The sequence below is a fragment of the Prinia subflava genome, chromosome 2, assembly GCF_021018805.1.
Source record: "Prinia subflava isolate CZ2003 ecotype Zambia chromosome 2, Cam_Psub_1.2, whole genome shotgun sequence".
NCBI classification, from domain to species: domain Eukaryota; kingdom Metazoa; phylum Chordata; class Aves; order Passeriformes; family Cisticolidae; genus Prinia; species Prinia subflava.
Window position 1 is genome coordinate 2,208,681 of NC_086248.1, and position 25,217 is coordinate 2,233,897.

The 25,217-nt window shown below is 45.2% G+C and overlaps 1 protein-coding gene across 2 annotated transcripts in view; it reads left to right on the forward strand.

The window, feature by feature from the left end:
• Positions 1-17,646: 17,646 nt before the first annotated feature.
• MSRA (methionine sulfoxide reductase A) overlaps positions 17,647-25,217 on the forward strand; it is a 239,589-nt gene continuing 232,018 nt past the window's right edge. For both annotated transcript variants that reach the window (XM_063423133.1, XM_063423140.1), the window contains exon 1: positions 17,647-17,815. In XM_063423133.1, the coding sequence (XP_063279203.1) occupies positions 17,674-17,815 (142 nt within the window). In that variant the 5' untranslated portion in view covers positions 17,647-17,673. The remainder of the gene's footprint in view (positions 17,816-25,217) is intronic.

Here is a 25,217-nt window from a genome sequence, read left to right on the forward strand (position 1 = left end):
GCACAGCTGAAGGGGTTGATGAAAGAAGTTCCCAGCTGCAGTGGATTTTGGAAACAGGACAGGCTGGAGGAGGCCACTTCTGCAGGTCCTCAGCCCCCAGCAATGCCCTGTCTTTATTTCTGTGATTGCCTCATCGGGGTGGGGAGTGGGGAGATGTGAACAAGACTCTCAGAGGGATCTGGGTAAATCTCATGGATCTAATGGTTAAATTGGATGTGCCATTCCTAAATCCAGTTTATGTAATTAGGCACTGAACCTGTCATGGCTCATGTTTTAGGTTTCCCCCATCAGTCCCACTTCAGAGGTTCAGTCTTGTAGGAAGGTGGTAGAGAGTCAGGATCAGCACAATCCAGAGACTTGGAGGATGGTTTTATTTCATTAGTTCTGGGAATGGGTTTCTTTAGCAAGATGCTGGATACCAGGGATTTATGCCCTCCTTTCTGTGAAGAGTTTCAGCCCCTGTTTCTCTGCAGAGCTTTGATCCCAGGATGGGGTGTAGGTGCATTATCTTTCTTCATTGGAAGCTTTTCAGCTTTACTTGGCATTTGAATATTAAATTAGAGAGAACACATCCCTCTAGGCTGAGAGGGGAGGCCCAGGTGAGGCCTGTGGTGCTGGGCTATAAGGCTGTGAGGGCAGAGAAATGGTCAGCACGTTCCCTGCCCTAGTTTTGGTCTGTGCCCACTACCACTGACCCAAAAATTCCCCAGGCACAGCCAAGGGCCAGGCTGGTTCCCAGAGAATGGTGTGGACATGGCCAGCCTTGTTTTGAGGACAGGGAGCTCAGTTGTACCACTCGACCTCAGGGCAAAGAGCCATTCCCTGGCCTTTGTTCATTCCCATTTAGTTTGTCAGGGAGAAGGAAGGAGAGGAATTAGTTGGTGGAGCAAGGGTTGGCTCACAGGGCTCTGCCAGCAGCTCCAGGAACATATGGCCCATTAGAGACCCATCTCAACAGCTTCAGCACGAGGAGTTAAAAGGGTTCCCTCCCTGAGAGGAAGAAATGCGAGGGCAAACCTGCTTGTCCATCCCACCAATTTACTGATTAGTGGATGTGTTGTAACAGCACTGATTTGCTGAGTTTGAAAAGAAAACCCCATTTTTGTTTTTTCATGACAGTGAAGCCTCAAGTACCTGCACTGTGAAACCTGTAACTGGGAAGGCCCCTATATAAGATATTTTTCCATAAGATATGGTAAAATAAGTGGCTTTTTGATGCCACAGAAAAGCTGCAGAGGCTGGTGCTGCCCATCCCAGCCCTGCCCCAGTGCAGGGGGGCACTGCAGATCTTAGGAGACCCAGCACACAGAGGTGCTGAGACTTGCTTGTGAGGCTTTATGGTTCTGGGACGTGGCAAGCCTCCTCTGAAAATTTAGTCCTGGTCCTAGAAAATTTAGTTCTGGTCTTAGAAAATTTACTTTCAGGTCTGTGGTTGGAGAAAATTATGGTCTGGCAAAGAAATGAGGGTCCCATCACATAAAGCTGTACATAGAAGTATAGATGGGTGAGAGTACAAGTATCTATTTATACAAATATTTACACATCTTTTGATTTGACTGTATGTAAACACATCTACATAAGCTGATTTTGACACACAAACTCAAAAACATTGAAACTTTAAAGTCATTTCACAACAAAGAGTAAATAGAGAAAGGTCTTTTTCAAAGGATTCATTTTACCATAAAACTTGAGGATGCAGCAGCTTTGCTGTGACTTCATCCAACTCATACCCACTTTGTGACTAGAGGTGGAAATGGAGCTCAACACCCTGCCAGAACTGCATGTCACATGTTAAACACACCCACAACACCCCATTTTTTCCAGTCTTGCACTTGCTGTTTTATATCTTATATCTAGGGCCGTCTCACTGGTCAGTCTAAGCAAGGGTGGAGACCTCGTTTGCCACCTGAGATTTAATTTTCTGCCTCTTTCTCACATCAGTAAGGGAATCTTTGATGTTCTCTCTGCCTTCCTGCAGCTTTATCTTTGGCTGGATTGTACTACCTTGGGAACAGGAGTCTTGGAACAGAACAGCATTGATGCAGAGACTGTCAGTCAGGGAGAAGTCAATCTTGTTCTTCCTTTAATCATGTGGGCTTTCCCCTTTCCAATTCTTGGTGACTTTCCTCCTACAGGAAATGAGTAGGATCTTCTGGCTCTGACTATTATAACATTTTACCACATGTGTTCTCTTTTGTTCCTAATTTCTCTTCAAAAGCGACTGCCTGGGTTGCTTTTCCCATGTTAAACCCTGTGGAAAAAAAATAGATTTTTTTTATTTCTCCTTCAGCAGCTTGTGACAGATCTTGAAACCTGTCCTCATTTTACAGTTCCCCATTGCAGTGTGTATCTTTACTATTTCAGGGACTAATTAATTTTATTTATCCTCTCAACACCCCTTGCCTTTGCAACACTGTGTGGTTGTCCCCACTTCATGGATGTGGTGTTCTAGAGAATCATGGAGTGGCTTGGGTAGGAATGGAGCTTAAAGATCATCTCATCCCACCCCCGCCACGGGTAGGGACACCTTCCACTGTCTCAGATTGCTCCAACCTCCATCCAGCCTGGCCTGGGACACTTCCAGGGATCCAGGGGCAGCCACAGCTTCTCTGGGCATTCTCTTAGGCCTGGAGAATGGGGACTCACCCAAGAGAACACTGGAGCAATGACACCAACCCCAGACATGGCTCCAGAGGCCCTGTGGGGTTTCATCCCAGGATTTTTGGCCCCACAGGTGCCTCTGTGGCATTAAATAGAAACCCACCTCGGATGAGGGCACATGGAGGTTGGGAAAGACCTTCAGGACCATCGAGCCCAAGCTGTGACCGATCCCCACCTTGTCACCCCGAACAAAGCACTGAGTGCCACATCCAGTCATTCCTTGGACACCTCCAGGGATGGGGACTCCAGCACCTCCCTGAGCAGCCCCTGCCAATGCCTGATCACCCTTTCCATGGAGAAATTCTTCCTGGTGTCCAACCTGACCCTCTGCTGGCACAGCCAGAGGCCGTGTCCTCGTGTCCTGTCACCCACCCGTACCACGGCACGCAGCTTTATCCGCAGCGCTTTGCACAGTTCCGTGGTTTCAGGACTCACCATCTTCCAACTGCTGGGAAGGGCACGTGTCAGAGCCACAATCAAGGCAGAATTCTGCTTTAATTACACCCCTTGCGACACGTGGATCCCCATCGGAATGCTCAAACGAGGAAACCGGAGAAAGGGAGGTGAAAGGAATTTGGCAAAACTTTCCTGTTCTGCTGGAGGTTCAGAAACTGAATTTGGTTTTGAGAAACTTTTGCTGAGGGGAAAATTTGGCCTTTTTGCTCTCTTTTCTTGTCTTTTCTAATTAATTTTTTATCTTTTTGTTCCATAGGACATGCTGGTTTAAAAAAAGAAAGACTGAATGTCAAAACTACTGAAAGCAAACTTTGAAAACCAAGGAATAATTCATTTAAAATCAGCATCAAACCCGTGCCTCTCCCTCGTGTTCTTCCATAAACTCCTCCAAAAATTAGGTGTTTCAACAAGAGCAGTTAATTATACAGACATAATGTGGAGCAAGACATTTATAAAATCCCCCAATGGCTGATGGAATGATCAGAGCATCACAAAACATTTGCAATTAAACAGAGAAATATTCGGGATTTCTGGTTGTGCTTTGCACTGCTGGTGGTAATCTTATATTGGCATATAATAAAACAGTTGTAAAAGGGAAGAAACCCCCCTGGAAGACCAGGTGATGAGAAAATATATTGTGATCCCAGGATAATAAAAACCTGCACTGATTCTTAATCAGGATCAGGTGAATGAACCAATTCTCTGCTTCCCTGTTTCTCAATGAGACAACTGCATCTTGTCAAACAAGTGCTCAGCTGAAGCAAAGCTAAAAACATCCAGTAATTATTTTTATATGCAAGGAACATGGATTAGAGTATGGGCATAAGAGTGTTGCCCCACTTGAAAAGAATTGGTATCCTGCAAGCAGAAAAGTGTCTTTTCCTATGAAAAACACGTGGCCTGGGGAATATCTGAGAAAATATCCATGCCCCTTTCTTGTTTGTTTGGTGGAGGATCCCACGTATTCTCCATGCTTGATGCAGGAGTCCCATGCTACTGTCAACAGAGATAAAAGATGTCAGAAATTTAGAGGAAAACTTCTGGGAGCCAACAACCTTCCTTGTTCTTACACGTTTGCAAAGAAGTCAAAAAGATTTTGCAATATCCAGTGGAGACACACAATTTGTATTCAGAACTGGCTTCTGAAGTGACAGCAAGATTTTTCCATCGGAGATTTCCTCAATTAACCCCAAGACATGCAAATTGGCATTTTTACTAATATCCTCCAAGGTCTCAGGCTTGTGATGAGCAGAGTCTCTCATTAGCACACCTGCACCAGCTCTGCAGCAAGCACACAGAGCTCCCAGCATCGGAATGTTTTCCAGCTCCATTCCCAGATCAGCAGCTCCACTCTCACGGGATGCAGAAGACAGTGCCCGCATCCCAGCAGGGCCTCGTGCTTCTCCAGAATGTGCAGATCCACAATGCCACTGGGGTTTGGTGGCAGCCCCCTCCAAAAAGTAGGGCTGAGGAAAGATTTCGCCCCCTAAAACACGGGAAAATGCACATAAAACAGGATCAAATATAAAGGAATACAAAGTTATATAAGATGTATGATATAATATCAGGGAATCACTGAATGGTTTGGGTTGGAAAGGACATTAAAGCTCATCTCCTTCCAACCCCCTGCCATGGGCAGGGACACCTTCCAGTAGAGCAGATTGCTCAGAGCCCAATTTTCAGTGTCATTACACGGAGTGTGTTAGAAACAGCATCTCCCACCCTCCAGACAATGTCCTTTCCTTGCTGAGAGTCCAGACTCCAGCTCCCAGCTGTGAAGTTGCTCTCCTGACCTTCAGCTCATCCCTCCTGGCTGTACAAGTGCCCTGGTGTGAGTGTAAAGGATGGTGTTTGTCTGGAAATTGAATCCTGGCCAAGGATTGTTTGTTCTGGAGTGAAGGGTACGAAGAAAATGAGAAAGACACGTTGGGAAGTGGTGAAGATCTCTTAGGGCAAGAGCCAAGAACAGGACAACAACAGAGCTACTCCTCAGTGGCTTGGCCAGGGCAGTGCCACTGCCTGAGGTGTCCTAGAGGAGCCCAAAGACACTGTGGGTACACAAGATGCAATAAAAAGGGAAAACCTTTCTGTTCAATGTACAATGGTTAAATATAATGGATACGGGGGGTAAATGTTTAGATACCTGTGAACAAGCACTCCTTGGAGATTTAGTCATTGGAGAAAGAACTCCTTGTGTGGCCCAGGATCATTATGGTCTTATCAAAGAGAGACTCTGTAGGAGAAGCCATAATGTGCTGAGCTCCAGTATAGTCATAGGAACAAGGCAGCCAAAAATATCAGCAAGCACAGCGCCGGGTTTAAAAAGGAGCCCTACGAAAAATGAGGCGACTCGTTCAAAGGAAATTAGTACGAGCCACGATGGGGTGAAATGTTTGCAAGCAGCAGAGATATTGTTTAAAGACACAATATTAGAGGCTCAGAGAAAATACTCGGAGTGTATCAAAAAAGACTTTTAAAAAGACCAGAAGAAAGCTACTGTAATTAAAGATCAGAGCGAAGGAGGCTGTTACAAGTAAGAAGACTTCGTGTTCAAACACGGAAAAAATAGAGAGCAGGCATTCTATTAAAAGGTAGACTAAGAGATTTGAAGAACTACTTTCTAAGAGAAGAAATGAATTATCAATCCTTTTACAAACACGAGTGGATTAGGAAGGCTGACAGGCAGTGTGGAGGGCCAAGAAAGGAGCAGGGTGTAAAATGAGTAACTTCTGATCTGCAGGCCATAGCAGACGGATCAAAGAACACCAAAGGAACTTGAATTTGAAGTGTCTGGGCAGAGAAAGTTGCTTGGAATTATAACAGAGAAGCTGTGGCTGCCCTGGATCCCTGGAAGAGTCCAAGGCCAGGCTGGAGAGGGCTTGGAGCACCCTGGGTTGGTGGAAGGTGTCCCTGCCTGTGGCAGGATGAGGTTTAAGGTTCCTGCCAGCCCAAACCATACCACAATGTCACGAGCCTATGATTTGAGTGCAGACATCAAAATGTCCCTTCCAACCAGGATTGCTTTGCATGTCTCTAGATCTTGGTGCATCTGCACCCTATAAAATCTGTGGTGCTTGAGTCTCCTTTCTCCCCCATCAAAAAGGATGCTGGGAAGCTGGAAAAGTGTGAATGACAGGAAAAAGGGTGATGGAAGATGTGGAACTAACATGAGAAGAGGGGGATTTGACTAAACTGCCCCCTTGGGATGAAGAAAGAAGGAGGGAGTTCTGCACCTGGTTGTGCTATAAGGAGATGAGCAGGCAACATCTCTAATTTCATAGCACAAGATCCAGAGATCATCTGAGCAAATGCCTGAGCTGCAGGTTCACCAGCAGCCAGCACCAAGTTCTGGGGAAGAGCTGGCCTCAATCTCCCATTTTTCCACACTTTTGTGAGTGATTTCATCAGAAAGAGAAAACTCCTCAGTGGAGTCTGTGCTGTCTTCCCAAGTTCCAATGAGCCTGCAGTGAGGCAGCAGAAAACCCACACACAAAAATGCCTCTGCAAGGCTTGACCCAGCCTTTGTGTACACTGGAATAAAGGGAAAACAGTGAAATGAGTCCTTCCTCCAGCCTCAAACGCTGCTGACATGTTCCTGTAGGCCAGGTCAAGATCAGTAAAAGTTTACAAGATGGAAGCTCACAGAGGATAAAGGGAAAAGCTGCTGCCAGGGCTCCTGTGCTTTGTAGCTCTGAACCCTTCTCCTTTCCCCATCTGCTTTTTTTAACTGGCAGAGCACTCTGTGTTTTCATCCCAAGGCTTGGGAAGGGCAGAGGGAGGAGGAGGAGGAGAAATAGTGGGTTTGCAGCAGTGGTTATTCTCTCTAGTGACAAGCTGTATTTGTCTTTGGCGAAAGGTGACTATTGCCTGCCTTTGTGACATCAAGATTGATCCCAGAATGTTTAAAATAATAGGAAAAACGCATTTCCCATTGACTTCTTTGGGAGCAGCTTGCACAGTTCTGCTAGCAGATGGCATGATGTATATTAAATTATCACTTATGTCGGGGGGCTTATTTTAAGGATGGAAGTGTCGTCTCTTGGTATTTATGCCAGAACTGCTCATCCCCAAATCAGGATTTTTCTATCCTTCCAGCCGTCCTGGAAAATATTTGAAGGAACATGCCCTTCCCAAAGAGAGGTAAAAACAGCATCATCTTGTTCTTCTTTTGCATCTTCCAATGAGAAGTAAATCAATTTTAAAGATCTTTATGAAAGAAAGGTACAAATTGGTGTAAACTGAACTAAAGACAAATGTCCCTCAGTATTCATTGTAAATCTCCTCCACTTGGGTGAAGGTTCACACTGGCAAACAGTGATAACAGGAATAAGGAGTGCAAACAGGGCTGGTAAAGCCCAAAAAGTCTAAAGCAAATGCTGAGTCATCAACAATATTTATAACCTCCAACACTCAGAATAGAAGGTACCAAGGGACTGCAATTACTGAGATATGACAAATGTTGAATTTTTATTCACAGCAGCTGCAGGACACTTGGTTGTTCCAGTACATTGCTGCTCAAAGCCACAACCTTTGTTTAATTTGTGGACATGGGTTTTAAGTTATGCTCTGCCCACTTTGTGCATGAGAAGTATTGCTGTTGACAGCCCCTAAAATTCTTGCCCAGTTTTGCAGCTCTCCATGTCCCACTCTCCTGTGCTCTACACCTCTCTCTAATCTGGTTTGATAACAGTCCAGTCTCTTGTGTTGTTTTCCAACCCCCTCAGGCTCATTATGGTGCCTTAAATCCCACAACTGTAGTGAAACTCTTCTGTGGATGGTCTATACTTTAATACTCTTCATGCCCCTGTTTCCAAACCAGCCTCACAATTCTAACCCATCACCACGAAAAAATAAATTCAATAAATAACCTGTGCACCAGGCTCATTATGGCCTTCACAGAATCATAGAATAGTTTGGGTTGGTGGGAGCTTTTTAAAGGTCATCCAGTCCAATCCCCTGCCATGGCCAGGGACACCTTCCACTATCCCAGGTTGCTCAGAGCCCCGCTTTAGGATGTTCTGTCTCATTTGGAATGTAACTTCCTGGGGGTCAGGAGAGGTGACAAAGTCCCACTGATTTTCCTGGGACTAAAATAGCTACATACCAACAGAACTTCAATACCTAAGGATCTTTTGTGCTTGGAAATGTCCAAGGCCAGGTTGGACAGGGCTTGGAGCAACCTGGGGTAGTGGAAGGTGTCCCTGCATATGGCTTGGGGTGGAACTGGGTGATCTTTAAGGTCCTTTCCCAGCAAAACCATTCTGTGACTCAATGATCTGGACCTGTGTCTTCTGCAAGCTCTGCACAGCAACATCCAGAGTAGCAACTCCAATAAAGAATGGAATCAAAAGTCACAACATCCCATGGATGATTAAAGATAATCTAATGGGCAGTCAGCTATATTTTACATATGCTGTTAATTCATTTTCTTCCAAAGAGAATATTACCTGGCATTTAATTTCCCTAAAGGATGCAGATGCTGTCAGGAAATGTCCTGATATTTTTGTTTAAAGCCAGGAAGCATTTCAGGTGTCTCTTAATCTACTTTAATATGATTTTTTCAATGAAACCACCTCAAATACACAACCTTTCCATTTCCATCAGCACCTGAGTGCATTTTGCCAAGCAGTGACAGGCTGCACTGCAGATCTATTCCCAGAAGAGCTTTCTGTGTTGTGATCCCATAATCACTGTTATTGCTGGATGCCACAACAAAAACAAGGTATTTGTGGTCAAAACCCTAAACATTTCTTATGCCTTTAATGAAATACTAATTCTGCTTTATTTTCACAGGTTTCTTTATGCAGGGAGATGAGGAGACAGCTCACATTCCATAAAGATCATCTTCCTGGAGACCAGGAAAAGCCTCTTTTGCAGGATGTGCTGTTGCAGTGGAGGAAGGAGCCCACGAGAGGGCTCAGGGAAGCAGCCCTGGACCAGCATCCCTGGGAAGCTGCTGGGCAGGGAAAAGCAGGGCCTTGAGGGAAAGCTCGTCTCTTCAATCATATTCACCTTAAAACATCTCATCTAGGGCAAGCCAATAAACAAGCAGTCCAAACAAAATCAGCTTTTATTACCACGGGTAGTATCACGCATGTATTTTTAATCTTTTGCCTGTGTATTTCTTGCAAACTTTATTAATCCCAGGGAATGCTGCTGCAGGGAATATACGATGGCACTTAGAGCTGATGAAGCTCCCTCTCGTTTTTACGGTGTTGGCACAGCGGGCTCCGCTCAGCACCACATGAGCACATTTATAAAAAGCTTATTACAGCACATAGCACAAGAGTTGTTGGTTTTTTTTTTTTATTTTTCTTTTTCTGTGTTTTTTGTTTTATTTTATTTTTTTTAAACTGGGAAACCAGCACCATTAAATCAGATTGTTTTCTTTAGCAGGGCAGCGTAAACAATGCTGTCATTTGTTTTTATAAAGTCATCAATGCCACTGAACACAAATCAGCACCCACTGATGGGGCTGAGGCAATGCATGTAGAACCACCACCAGGGCATGATCCCTAATTCTCCACCAAAAAATAGAACTGATTCCATTATATATTTTTATACCATTCTTTACTATGGGAGATACAAAGGAAACCAAATTATTCACCATCCCCTTGTATTTTCCAGCTCAATCCCACCAGATTGAGCAGTTGCCTTGGTGAAATGTTACCCCAAAGTTAACAGTCTATCTGTTTCCACGGTTATCTCTTCACTAATGATAATTTAATATCATGCTTATTTCTTTCCTAATGGTAATTTAAATAAATAAAAGTCATTAACATACTCCAGCCACTTGCTTGTGAATGGACTTCAGACTTTCAGTGATTAAAAACAAATATTTGAGTAAATAGGAATCTGGGGTTCAAAAAGATTTTAGTAAAGGAGGGATAAAATCTTGGGGACTATGACATTAAAATGGAAAATCTGGAGTGGGGAATGTAAAATGCTACCCAGGATGGGGAATGTGAAAGATATTGTGCTAAAGAGTCAATTTATTTTGTAATTGTTAGTCAATACATAATATAAGCAATATTTTTATGGGATTTAAATTTGCTTTAGAAGTCTTCAATTTTTCCTAGTTAAAGGAAAAAGTGTTCCTAAAGTCAGTCCTGCAAAAGCAGAACTTATGGCAATAAAAACACAGAAACCCCAAAGTGAACTGAATCTAAAATACTTATTGAGAAATTTCTTACCAGAATTACAGCTTTACAAAAAAAAGTGCTGTGTCATGATGACACAAACTAGTGAAATCTGTATTAAAATGTTAGATTATACGTAAGGACAATACCAGTGACCATCTAACCTGATGTGCACAGCACTGGCCACTGGAATTTATCCTCTCCTGAACTTGACCTACGGAGTATTCTGTACCACAGTGGGAAATCTTGATTTAAAAACTGCAGGGCCGAGCCTCAGCTGCTGGGAATTTAATCCTAGGAAATTCATGGAGCTATGAGAAGCCAAGCTGGTGAAAGAGATCTCTGCTAAAGCTGGGGATACCCGACTGCAAAGTGTGAATTCTGACCTTGGCAGATGGGCCACCAAAATGCAGGTGCCTGTCACAGAATCATGGAATGGCTTGGGTTGGAAAGGGCCCTAAAGCTCATCCCACTCCACCCCTGCCATGGGCAGGGACACCTTCCACCAGACCAGGTTGCTCCAAAGCACATCCAACCCGGTGTCTTGGGTTGAAAAATGTAACCAAAAATGTGTATTCTACTTTTATCTGTTGAAACCCATTGGGAGATATTGTTCTTCTCTCTGCTCTATCCACCCTACTCCTGCACCCATCCTCCTCCGAGGGACATCACCTGTGAATGGGCCATTGAAGGCCTCTCATCAAGACTTATATCAAGACTTATATCAAGACATCAAGACTTATATCAAGACAAGTTATCAAGACTGATAACATTACCTCATTCCATTGTGAGATGCTCCACCCAGTGGGAGGAGCCAAAGCCTTTCCATCGGGATAAAACCAGCAATCCCAAACACTACTGCAGCTGGTTTTCCACTGAATCCTTGGAGGAAGACTGGACCCATCTCACCAGCACTGGACCCTTTTCTTTTCTCTACAGGATCATCTCTACTTCACAGAACAACATTTGTCACTCCAGGAGGATTTATTTGGACTGCTTCCAACCCTGACAGCAGGGTGTCAGGTTGTATCTCTGTCAGGGTTTTCTAGGACTTCTGTTTGTTTCCTTGTTTGTTTTTTGTACTACTGCATTTGTATTTTTTTATATTCCTGGTAAACAACTGTTATTCCTATTGCCATATTTTTGCTGAAAGCTCCTAATTGCAAAACTGTAATAATTTGGAGGGAGGGGGTTTTTACATTCTCCATTCCAGGGGAAACTCCAGTTTTCCATGACAGATACCTGTCCTTCCACACCAAGACACCCAGCCTTGGACACTTTCAGAGGAGGGGAGGCCACAACCTGGGATTGTGTACCTTGAACTCCAGTGAAGGGGGGAAAGAACCAAAGGTTCTCCCTGCAGAGAGCTTGTGCTGCATTAGCATTTTCCCCCTCATTGCTACAGTGCCACGGAAAAATAAAGAACCTGTGTGAAGAGACTGTTTGTATCCTGTGTTTTCATCTTCTGACTGGCACATATGGTTGACTGTGTTCCATGAAACTGCCCATTGTTTTTGACATCCCTCTGTAAATCCCACATCACTGCATTATCCTGAGGTGCAGTGCTGATGGCTCTTCTACGTCAGTTCCATTTTTAGGATAATTTATGTAGCTTAATCTCTATCTCAATGCTCATCTAGATCCCAAATGGGAGGTGGATGAATGACTGATTAATCTTCCCTCCTCTCTCTAGAAACCGTCTCATGTTAATCCTTTACTGTGTTATCATCTTTGCTGTCCTTCTGGGGTAACAGATACAGCTGTTGATGCAGGAATTTGTATTTCCAAAAAGAACTGTGGCACTTAAAGTCTCTGGGTCCCTTGACTGAAAACTCTTAGAACCAGTTTGTGGCTTTTTTGCTAAAACTGGGAAACCGAATTGTGTGTCCTGGTGAAAATTTGTGCTTTTTCAAAGATCTTCTTATCTGACCAGTCACAAAATGTGATTGCAATGAGGCACCCATCATGAGGTTGCTGTGTTTATAATGATATAATATCAGCATCAGTCCTCAGTTCCATTTCGAACTGAGACAACAGCTGGAGGTGTGCCAGAGGTTATTTAGGTTGGATATCAGGAAAAGTTTCTTCCCCAGAGGGTGTTGGGCACTGAACAGACTCCCCAGGGAATGGGCACAGCCCCAAGGCTGTCAGGGCTCCAGGAGCATTTGCACAACGCTCTCAGGGATGCACAGGGTGGGATTGTTGGGGGGTCTGTGCAGGGCCAGGGGTGGATCAATAACCCTGGTGGGCCCCGTAAATCTCAGGATTTTCTGTAAAACTCTGGGTCCCCTTTTCTCTCCCCACCAAGAGCTGGCTGAGCTGTTTGGGGGGCAGCAGGACAAGGGGACCCCCAGCATTCCTGGCTGTGTCACAGAACAACGGGAGCCCAACATTCCAGCCCTGGAGACGCTCCAAGAGTAGAGTCCAGACCTGTGTCCAGTCAACAGAGCTGAGCAGGCAGTGAGCCTGAGTGACTCTGAGTGACAGTGACATGGTCCTGCCAGCCCTGTGGCACCGCTGTGGCAGCTGGAGCTCCCCCATGGCCCAGCTCCTGCAGCCCTTCCTCTCCCCCAAGGCCTGGTGCAGCACAGGTAGGGCCTGATCCTGCATGCAGCAGCCCAGGGATGCAGTGTGGGGACATTCCCCATGTGTCCCGTGTGCCCTGGGTGACCCCAGAAGTGTCCCCATGCCCATGGACTCTGCAGGCACCAGTGGCACCAGTGCCCAGCACAAAGTCACCCAGCTCTGGCTGCCTGGCAAGGTGCCCCTCACTGAACAGAGTTCCAAAGTCATCCTGAGCTCAGGGCATGGCAGGATCTCTGGCAGGAAAGATCAGGAGGCACAGCAGGATGCAGGGACAGACCTGTCACCACCCCAGGGCAGCGTGTCCAGGCATGGCATCAGGCTGGGAATGGGAGGGAAGAAGAGGAAGAACTCTGTGCCCAGAGCTGACAGCAAGCTCAGGGCTCCCGCAGGCAGAGCTGGAGCAGAAATGGAGGATTCGGCCTTTTCAGAGCTCACATCGTTTGAGGATGGAGCAAGGCTGATTTTGATGTTATAGATGAAGATGTAGCTGTAGCTGAACTTGCAGGTGTAGATGAAGATGTTCACTGTTCTGTTTTTCCATTAAAACAATTTCATCCTTAACCTATCTGTGTCTGCATGGAGTGGGGAGTGAGTGCAAAGGGCCCCAGGAATGGCACCCAAGAGGTGCAAAAGTAGCACTGAGCCCCAAAGCAGAGCCACCAAGCCCCAAAAGGCACGGAGAAGTCCCCAGACCTGAGTGACTGCCACCAGTGCAGGCAGTCCTGGAGGGGACAGCCCTGGGCCCTTCCCATAGGAAGCAGCCAAGGAGCCAGGACAGGTGGGGTGATGCCAGACTCACGGACACGGCCCCGTGCCCAAAGCAGCCCTGTGAACAATCCTCCCCACGTGGGGCTTTGGGTTGTTCCCCCAGAGGGAATTGAGCACTGCCCAGGCTCTCCAGGGAATGGGCATAGCCCCAAGGCTGCCAGAGCTTCAGGAGCATTTGGACAATGCTCTCAGGGATGCCCAGGGTGGGATTGTTGGGGTGTCTGTGCAGGGCCAGAAGCTGCACTCAATGATCATCACTGAATCCCTTCCAACTCAGGATGTTCTGTGATTCTGTGATTCACTCTTTGACAGTTTTATCAGCTATGGAGAAGAACTGGGAAAATTATTTCTGTCAGCAGCTGAGGAGAAGCTGCAGGAGAATAGCAACAAAGACAAGGAATAGGCAAAAGCCGAGATTAGTCACTTAAATGGTGACAAGGTCTAGGCACAGAACTCAATTTTCTACATATCTGCCATAATCACCTTTATGTTTCTATACTTGGGTAATCAATTCCTTTGGGAGCCCTCGAGAAGTCACAGCAATGTTATCTGTGAGGCTGGAAGGTCTAATACTGCTCTTGGACCGATTCAGGGACATCCTACTAGGAATGAAGAAACCAGATTACACGGCACTTGCTTGGTCTAAGCAGCACCAGAATGGTGAATTCCTTGCTCACATCTTCATCAAAGCGGGGGAAAAAAAAAATCAGGAAATACGTCACTTGAAAACCTGAAGCGTGTCCAGAGATGTGCAATGACTTAAGAGAATTAGAAAAACATCCTTGACAGTGATGAACTCCCAGAGTCCTGTTTATCTTTTCTTGAGGGATGACCGCAGCCTGCAGCGCTAAGTCTGGATAACAAAACCTGGATGAAAGCAATCTCCTCATTCCAGGGAAGATAAGCTAAGCTGTGATGGGTGGGAGCCAAAGCCAACCTCAAAATAAGCTGCATATTTTTAACAGTAATCAAGCACTGAATAATCCACTAAAGCCTGTGGAGGATCTTCTTTCACTGCATGTTTTCAGATAAAAAGGAGATTGCTTTTCCAGGAGATGCACACTGCAGCACAAACCTGCCTTCCCAATCCCTGTATTTCCACGGAGATGACCACACAGGGCTTTATCAGTTTCAAGATACGACAGATTTTGTTACATGGGAAAAACGCATCTATCCCAAACCACAAAGACTAGGAAATTTAACTCTGATGGATTATATATAGGAAATGTCAGGTCCTGGATAAAAATTGTGTGTATTTTGAGCAAGTTCCTGGATGAGTAGGAATTTGTGCAAAGCCCTGGCTGAAAGGAGAGGTAAGCCCACATCCCTTTTCTTCTTGCTCTCTCTCTCTCCCCTCTCCTTTTCCATCTTCATGGAAAATTTTTAGCATCTGCCATAAAATTGCTGTGCTGGGAATACTGTGATAATTACATGGGAATGCAAGCACTGTGTAGGTGCCATAATCCAGGCTTTTCTTCCTGATGTATTTCTTAATTCAGTGTGTTAGTACACAGAAAGTCTATGTTTAAGTGTGAAGCATAATACACCATAAATAAAAAAGTAATCATGTTCTACTGCTTGCTTGGAGAGGTAAAAAAAAAAAGAAAACTTTATTTAAAGTTAGAGTGCAATTTTCAGAGTCTCTCACCCAGACCTCACCCTCTGCAACAAGGGGAGGGGATAGCCCACACTTTCCTGAAATATAAGCAGGATTTATCTAATTTAAACTGTCTTCTGTTTCCATGGAGCCAACAAGCACTAAACCCTTGTGAAAATCAGTTTTTATTTGTTAAGTGGCATGGTGGCTTATTACCATTTAATACCTGGGATTCAGTGACGAGTCGGGGACAGGGTGTGTGAAGTGCCACGCAAACAGGGAGCGCCAGGCTGATTCCTGCCCCCAAGAGCTGTGATTTTCCAGCATCAGCAGCCTCGCCGTCACTGCTCTGCATCCCAGTCCTCTGCTGTTTGCAGCCTCACAAATGAAGCAGCTCGACTGGGTGATGGGTGACAAAGGAATTTTTCCCAGAGGAATTCATGCACTGGAAAGGGCACCCATGATTTAAGGGATACACGGTGTATCAACACCCGAGGACAGCGTGGAGGATGGCCAGGATCACTGGAGTGGAGGCAAGGTTGGAATTTCGGAGCACATCTGGGCTCTGGAACACCTCAGCCACTTCACCTGCGAGGCTGAGCAGCCAAACACGAGCCTGCTTTTCTGCCCTTCACCTCTGATTGCCCTCAGTTCACGCAGGGAAGATGGCAATGGAAACAAAACTGGTCATGAAGAGGCAGAAAAAATTCAAGCTCACAGGTGGAGACATAATTCTGAGGGGAAAATTCTGTTGCCATCCATCGTGACACTGAGCAGTGCATTTTTTAGGAACACATTGTTAGGTGAGGTGAAGGTGAAGAGATCGGCAGGGTAAAACCAGTGGATGTCATCACATTTAGTGGTTTCTTAGAAAGAGCTGGGCACTGACACTGTGACCATCATGAGAGAATGACTAATTAGGTAAACATGGTTTAAATGAAATTAGCACTTTGTTATTGGGCATTTCTGGCTCTTACTAACTTGTTCTCTCAAAACATCACAGTTACTGATCACAAACATCTCTATACTCACTCGTTATTCAATGGATTTCCTCCAGGTCATTCAGGTTATTACAAGACTTTTTTTTTTTTTTTTTTTTTGGAGGTCACCTGAGATCCTCTCCAGTCCTGACCTCAGTAATTCTGGTAATCATTAGTTAGAAATTTTCTTCATGTAAAAAAACTAGAAAAACTGACTGCAAACCTGTGCCTAAAAAGGATGTCGTTCACCTTTCCAAAATAAAACATGGAACCTGAAAGCTGAGGTGGAGCAGTTTTGTTTCTCCTGTTTCTATCTGAATTCTTAATTTTAAAGAAAGCCTGACTCCTAAAACATAATTTTCCTGCTCTCTAGATTGGTTCAAGAGCACCTGGGAATTCTCAATATTGCTACAAATATCTAATACCTTTATATATATGAATTAAATTCTAGGCCTCAGGATTATTGTACCCATGTAAAACTCAGCTTGATCATAAACTGAATCTGTCAAAGACTTTTTTTGGGAGAATTATCTGACCTTCCTCTCAGACTAAGTATTCGTTTGTTTTTTAATCATCTCTCTATTCAGCTAACAACTCCATGTTTTCAAAACCCTCCAGATAAATTTTGTAATCAATTAATATCCTGTCCCTTGTATAGTCCAGAGAAGGTGTTCCTGCCCATGGCAGGGGGTTGGAATGAGATAAACTTTAAGGACCCTTTCAACCCAAATCATTCTGTAATTGTACAAATATGTGCTGCATTATCCCCAAAACCACAGCAAGTATTTTCCACAAGCACTCACACTCTGGTGATTTTTTATGTATTTTTATTGCAAACATAGGTGCAGAAAATTCTCCCTGTAGATTTTTGTTACTTGGATCATATTCACTGAAAAAAACATTCTGAAATACTGGGATGATACAGTACATTGGCCTAACACAACACAGGAGACTGCCGTCAAAATTAACAACCAGAAAAGCCACGGAAAAAATTTAAATATATGTATTACTGGCGGTTGGAATGAAATAAACTTAAATGCCTCTTCCAACGAAAACCACTCTATGGTTATTGTACAAATAAAGCACATTACTGCATGAAAGGAACGTGTATCGTGTTTTTGTTAAATGTGTCTGCAAAATCCCGTCTAAAAGCGGGAGCGCGGACAGGCCGGAGGGTGGAGGCGACACAGATGAGGACATGAGGTGGAGATGTCGACTCCACGAGGGTCCCAAAACATTGGGAACAACGCCGCGGCCAGACTTCAGAGCAAGCAGCATTCCACAGAGGTGCTTCCCAGGAACACGGCCCAGCGGGCAGAGCCCATGGAAAGGGATATTTTGGGATAAAGAGTCACTGAGGACACTCGGGGTGTGCCCTTGAGGGACCCCTGAGGCAGCGGAGGTGCCTTGCCCTGCCGCTCGGCAGGGGGCGCCCTCCCCGCCCCTCCCTCCCCGGGGCTTCCACACCCCCCTCCCTCAGCGGGCGATGTCGCCGCGCCACCGCCTCCACCTCCTGCTCTTCCTCCGCACCCTCCACGGCTCCGCCTTCGGCATGGGCGACTGGGCCTCCCGCTTGCCGCAGCCGAGCGAAGCGCTGCCCGGCAGGACGCAGCGCATGGCGGTGCCAGGTAAGCGCGAACCGCGTTCCCTCCCTCGCCTTTCCCGTCCCTCGCTCCCGCCCGCCGCCGCCTCAGCCGCGCGCCCCTTCCCCGCGCTCCGCTGCGCATGCGCGGCGCCCCCGGCGGCGGGGCGGGGCCGGCGCGGCGCGTGCGCGCTGAGGGGGCGCGGGGGGAACATGGCGGCGGTGGGGGCGCGTTGCCTGAGGGGGGGACGGGGATGGAGGGGTAAATGTGGCTTGTGAAGGTGTTTGCGTCCAGGTTCACTCGCGTCAGTGGCGTTTCTTGTGTGCCGTAAGAGTAGGGATGGACGGGTTGTTGGAGCAGCCAGCGAGCGCGGCGCTGTGTTGGCCCAGAGAAGCTGTGGCTGCGCCGTCCCTGGAAGTGTCCAAGGCCAGGTTGGACGGGGCTTGGAGCACCTTGGGATAGTGGAAGGTGTCCCTGCCCATGGCAGAGGGTTGGAACTGGATGAGGTTTAAGTTTCCTTTCCACCCAAACTATCCTATGATTATTTTCCATAATTTCTCTTGGTGATGGATGAATTTTCTCTTCAGTTTTTACTGACGCCAGCAACAGGGTTTTAAGCAGATTTCCTTAGCCTTTACTGTTTTTGTTAAATAATAATACTCAGAAAATAAAATTACAATATGCTGTGTTATCTTCTGTGGGTGTTCTAGGAAGGAATCCTTCCCTGTGAGGGTGGGGAGGCCCTGGCACAGATTCCCAGAGAAGCTGTGGCTGCCCCTGGATCCCTGGAATTGTCCAGGGCCAGGTTGGACAGGGCTTGGAGCAGCCTGGGATAGTGCAAAGTGTCCCTGCTCATAGCAGGGCATGAAATGAGATGAGCTTTAAGGTCCCTTCCAACCCAGATAATGTTGTGATTCTGTCTGCAAAGTGCTCTTAATAATTCTTCCTATTATTTTTCTCCTTTGAGTAGATGTTCACCGTCAGGTAATCAAGTTAGCAACCCAGAATTAGGGAATTTACTTTCTGACAGTCCTCCTAGGAAGTGAAGGTGTTCCAAGATGACTGTCAATGCTGTTCAGGAGGAATTTTAGTGGCATCAAGGTGCTCTAACACATGTATTTGATAGCTCACATATGAGCTATTTATTGAACAAGGTGTTTTTTATATATGTATCTTTGCTCTGAGCTCCTGTGGATCCTAATTAAGTGTGTGAACTCAGGGCATAAAATAAATATTTAAGCACATTAAGTACCTAAGTGTTGGTGGAGGAATTATAAATGGTTGATGGCACAAGCCCAGTGGTCAAGAGAATAATACAATTTTGCACTGAATTGATACTTGGTAAGTAGTTGAGAATAGTGATGTAATTAAAGGTAGCAGGGAGAATATTATTTGTGATGTGGAGAAAATGGACTCACAGGAGGGGTGCAAAGGTGGGCTGTGCCATTACAGCAGGGAACTCCAGAGATGACACCAGGAGCACTCTGAGATGGCACCAACAGTAGCACATGGCCTGGAATAAAGTGGCAGCTTCATGTCGTTTGTTGAGTAAAGAGTGGACAGAAGACACACCAAGCTCATTTTACACCCAGTAACTGCACAGGTAGAATAATTTTGGGCTGTTGTACAAAAAGCATCCTCATAAGAGCAAATACAATTTTTAAAAAATGTTTTTCTGTGGCTAAATGTGGTATTATGTATTTAATAACAGCATGGCCCTCCAGTGAACTGTCAATGTTAAAATAAGACGTAAATTGCTCAGAAAAGATTGGCAATTCAAGTTTTAGGCTGATGATCAACTCAAGGCTGATTGACCTTGCAGACCCTTGCCTTGTTAATAATTTTCTGTGAGTCAGGAACCAGAACTGGACCTGGTGTTCCGGGTGAATTCTTACCAGTACAGCACAGAGGAGAGGGATTTTTATTTTCCCTGCTGTCCAGGGTCACAGTTTGCTTTCTGTGCACTGTGAGCACATTTAACCTGGAATCCAGCAGGACCACAGCTCCTTCCCAGCAGCTCTGACATCATCCTGCTCTCGTTGTTGACCTCCCTGTGGTTTCTGTTGGTGTAGACCTGGAATGTTTCCAGGTCTGCTCGGCTCAGCCTCTGCTGTTTGCTGTGTCTGCTCTGGCTGTGTGTTTAGCGCTGCCCTCAGATGTGCTGAGCGTGTTTCCTGTCACATCACTCGCGCTGCTCTTTCAGCTTTTGAGTGATTCTGGCCCCAGCGCCAGCCCCTGGGGTCACCTGCTGCCCGCCAGGCACGAAGGTATCGATCCCTGCCTCGGAGCCTGCTGCTCCTGCCTGTTTCCCCAGCCAGGAGTTTGTCAGATTCCACAGCAAATGCTGGGAGAGAGGGTGGCAGAACCCTGCTGAAGCCACCCCGTGCCACAGGCGCTGCTCTGCAGAGCTGTCCTTACAGCCTGGAAGGGCAGCTCAGCTGGACAGGCGAGATTTGCCTTTGGGAAATGTGCTGATTATTCCTGATTACTTTCCTGTTCTCTGGAAATAATCTCTAAGAGGGCATTCTCCATGATCTCTCCTGGGACTGAGCTGAAGCTGAGCATCCTGCATCCCCTCAATGCTTTTTATTCCTTTCTTAAGGATTGTTACTATGACCCAGACCTCACCATCAGAGATCCCCAATCACTGTGGTTTTTCATGATTTCTGATCTGTCGCTGTGTTCTGATGGCCACACCAGCAAACCTGGCCTCCCAGCTCTGGAAAAACTCCATAGAGCTCCTTGGATTTAAACAGATTTAGCTTCTTTAAGTTGCCATAATCTATTTTTCCTCACATTGTTTGCTGCTTTTCTTTCTGACCGTACCAGCCTGGAGAGGTTTTGGAGCAGTTGCTGTTTGTGGAGACTTGTGCAAAAGAGGTTTTGAGTACTTCAGTCTTTCCTGTACACACTTCTAGGCTGTCTCCTGTATTCATCCATGCACCTTGATTCTTTCTGCCCTTTTTACTCCTCTAAATTTTGTACATTCATTTCTTACTGCCATTTATGTCCCCAGCTAGGCTGAATTCCAGCTTTGGCCTCACTGATCTTGTGCCTAAGTGCTGAGGTGGTGCTTCTCTGTGCCTCCTTTATTGCTTGTTTTTGGTTTCTGTATTTTAGTGCATTAAGCAGCTCTGTGTTTCTGATAAAGTTCCCAGTTTTTGTACATGATGTTTTGTTGTTTAACTCTCTCAGAAAGTTTTTTTTTTCAAAATTCACACCACTCTGAAGAGCCCTTTTCTCTCTCTGGCAGCTTCCTAGGGGCTGCAGCTCCTCCCAAGGGACAGTGGAGGGGCAGCTCTGATCTCTGCTCTCTCTGACCAGGGACGGGGCCCAGGGAATGGCTGAAGCTGTGTTAGGGGGTTGGGATGGATGTTAGGAAATGGTTCTTCCCCCAGAGGGTGTTTGAGCTCCCCAGGAACAGCTCCCCAGGGAATGGTGACATTCCCAAGGCTGCCAGAGCTCCAGGAGTGTTTGACAGCGCTCTTAGGGATGCACAGGGTGGGATTGTTGGGATTGTTGGGGTGTCTGTGCAGGGTCAGGAGTCGGACTCAATGATCCTTGTGAGTGTAGGAGATTCACGGGATGGTCACGAGATATCTCTGGAGTCTGGGCAGCTCTTGAAACATGTGGTTTATTGCATAGGGTCGTGAGTACAAGAGCTCTGCTTAAAGCTGCCAGCCACAGCTAGAAGCGTGCCCAAGAGAGATGGAGCAAGAAGGAGAAAGATGAAGAAGAAGATGGAAAATGATAAAAATGATGATTAAGTTCTTGTTACATTACATCTCTTTTTGTCTTGAATATGCTAATTTACAATCATCCAACCAGTAAAAGACACAAATCCTATAGAGTCTACATACAGCCTATTAGAAGTACTACATTACCATACCATGTTACATTTTAAACCCTAAAAGCTTGTTTCTAGACCCCTTTTTTCTTCCCTGCCATGTCAGCAGGGTCTCCCCAACCTTTGGACCCTTGGCATCCCTTTATTTGCCACAGGTATTGTTCAGTCAAGAGGGATTCTCCTTCAACTGGCTAAAGCATTGTTTTCCAGTTGTTCAGTAACTAACAGCTCGGCATCTTACATCTCAAAGCTCGCCTTCATTTCTACCTCGATTATAGGTTTCATATTATTAAAGTCTTTTGCCAAGCAATCATATTTATAAGGCTTTTCTATTTCATCCTTCCCAACATGTGGGTCCCTTCCAACTCAGGATATTCCATGATCATTCCTTATATAAGCCAGAGTTCTGCAAGCTGAAAGTGCTAACTTAGTGTACCTTTCCAGCCTTCCTTTGTATCCCCATCTCTGCTGTTACTGACAGGACCATTTCCCTCTGGAGCCTTGTGCTCTCCAGTTGTTGTGTTTCAGCAGAGTGCAGCTCCCCATCCTGTTTTTCTGTGCTGGGAAGGATTATTCCTAAATCCTGCATCACCAGTTCTGACCCTGCTCCAGCTGCGTGTGCTGTGCCTCTGATTCTTGTCACATCAAAGGTCTGTGACCACGCCTGGACATCCAAGTGAGCCAAGCTCTGCCTCAGGGTGCAAACACTCGAGGAAAACTTCTGCCAGAGCTTTCTGGACCTGCAGTGCCCATCCTCTTCACCTTCAGTGCTGTTAGCAGCCTTTTACTTTTCTGGGTGAAGAGCTGCAGAGCATTTAGCTCCTTGTCTCCTGGAGATCCCACTGATTTCCTGCTCCTCATCCTGGTGGGATAAAACAGCCTTGGAGCTCCTTCCTTATGCTGCAGCCACCGCCTCAGCCACAGCAGAGCTCCCAAAAGTGATCCCTGTGGAGGAGCACCAGGCTCTTTCCAGAGTTCATCTGGAGGAGGCTGAACTTCCAGAGATGTTAGTGGCACACTGTGGAGCCAAGAAAATCATGGATAAACCCCTCTGCATTAGCTGAAAGGAGTACAGACATTAGCAAACTTTACTCACTTTTTTTGTAAGCAAGTTGAGTTTATCGGGTCTTGTACAAATTTCATAATCTGGGAATTAGGGCTTGTTCTGCTGTTTTCTTTCCTTGCAATAGAGCATCTGCATTCATTTTTTAAAATTACTTCTTTCATGTCCTCGTATAATGGTGCAATACGATGTTGTGCTTTATAGTAAAAACACACATTATTTATTTATTGCTTCTACCTTTCTTGTCTGACTCTACTTTCCAGAGTTAATTTTAGTTTGATTGCTGCTGAAACATGGCTGTGTTTTCTGAGTACGTGAGGATATATTGCTTACACTATTTAATGAACTATTTTATGACAGTGGTAGGAGCAGTAGTCAAGGAGCCCTATGAATGTAGATGTAGAGTAATATATATATATTTATATATTTATACACACAGAAACAGAGGCTTTTTTCTGCTAGATATCCTGAGGTAGAAACATGTAATAAATTAAAAGAATGTTTTCCCTACTGTTCCCAACGAGCAGTGTCAGAGAATATCTTCTTGCACATCTGTAGTGGCTTGACTTTTTTGAAGCAGAGAAAGTCCAGCTCATGGGTAGAGAGCCTTAGGATTGTTTAAACCCATTAGGCCTCTTAGCTTTATATCTAAAGATTAATAGAGCAGTAATTACAAATGTGAAGGAGGTCATGGTGAATTTTAGTCTGACCTTCTGTGTAAAAAAAAAAAAAAAGCACAGCATTGCCATGAATTAATTCTTGCTTGAATCAGATCACACTCTTTAAAGAAAACATTGATTAAAAATGTCATTTGACAGAGGATCCACATGCTCTCCCTGTTAGTCTTTTTTTACCATTGTTAAGACACTGAACAGAAATTATTGTGGTCAAACCAGTGGCCTGTGGTCTGGTACTTCCATTTGTCTCACCGCCATGCTCATCGTTAAACTGTGTCCTCAAAATAAAGAATAAAATGAAAAGTATTCATGTTTATTTCCTTTACTGGTTAAAAGAATTTGTAATCATGAGCAAATAGAAATCTTTTTCAGACATGAGTTTAGTATCACTGTATTTTAGGTCTAAAATAAAGATTCTTGAGTGAGATCATACCTCAGGACAAAACCTCAAAGTTCATCTTAAGGGTTAGGAAGATTTGTTTCTTCAAATTTTCCACCTCTTTATTTATGCACTACAGGATTCTACCTAATGAATTAATTAGTTATCCATTTTTATTGAGTTTGTATGAAATACGTGCTAAAAAAGTGAGAGTTGACTTCCATTGCAGTTCAGTGGAGTGTGTTGAGTAACAATGTCATCTGTGGTTTAGCACTTTCCAAATTGCAGTTTACCTTTCTAACTCAGAAGAGTTAATTACTTACTTCTTCATTCTATGAGAATTCAAGCCATCAATTTCCATAAATTATTAAATTTCATTACAATTTTGTTGTGTATGCCAGGATTCCAAGAACGCACAGCAGAGAAACACCTCGCCCCAGGGATTGTTTATTATCTGAAAAAACTTCTAAAAGTTGTGTTTACAGCTTCTTTACAGGTACATGCAGGATGAATCTCCTTGGAAATCCTGCCTGTCAGGGCTTTTTTTAGTTCTCTAATTTTTTTTGTCAGGTAATTATATTCACACACTAAACACCTAATTTTCAAGCCAACTGTACAGCTGTAAATCTTGTGCTCTTGTTGGAAAAACAGGAATTGCTTTTAAACACTCCCTCCATTGCATTTTTTAATTTTGGAATGTGCTGCAAGGAGAAGCAAAGATTAAGTCAATATAAAGAGATTTTTTTTTTTGTTGTTTGCCTATGCTTTTTTGCTCTTGGCAGCTGGAAAACAACAACCCAGAGGAAGTCAGCAGGCACAGAGGATGCAGGAGAGATGCAAAGTGTACAGGAAATATATTTACAGAGCTGCACACCCAACTGCCAAATTCTGCTTTAGATGTGGAATAACCCTGATGGAATAACCCTGCGCTTCCTTATCACCTCTCACTACATCCCAAGAGAAAGGGTGACATCATTCATCACCAAACCCCTCAAAAAACACAACAAAAAAGTGGGAAAAAAAGAGAAATGTCTGTTGTTGGAGTCCCTGGAGTTCCTGGAGCTCTGCTTAGCATGCGGCTCACAGCCGGGGGGTGCGGAGGAAGCGCTGCCGGGGCTGCTCCTGGCAACAGCCCGGGTTGCTGGGAGACAGCATCGCCTAAATGGGAGAAACTTCACCCAACCCGCAGCCTCGTGCATCCAAATGAGGCTCGGAGGAGGCTTCTCCCTCTCCCAAGTGAAAAAGGAATCCGGAGGATCTTTGCTCGGAGGGTTGTGTGTCGATGCTGCTCTGTTGTGTTTGTTACAAAGTTGTGTAATAAACGGGGGTAATTATTCCTGGGTGAAGGTACACAGGGTTCAGGAGGTTCTCATTGCTGCTGTTTTGAAAAAAAATGTAAATGTCTGAATGTGCCAAGTTTGGGGTGTTAAACCTATCGGTTATGAGAGTTAAACACAAGGTTATATTTACTCAGGTTATTT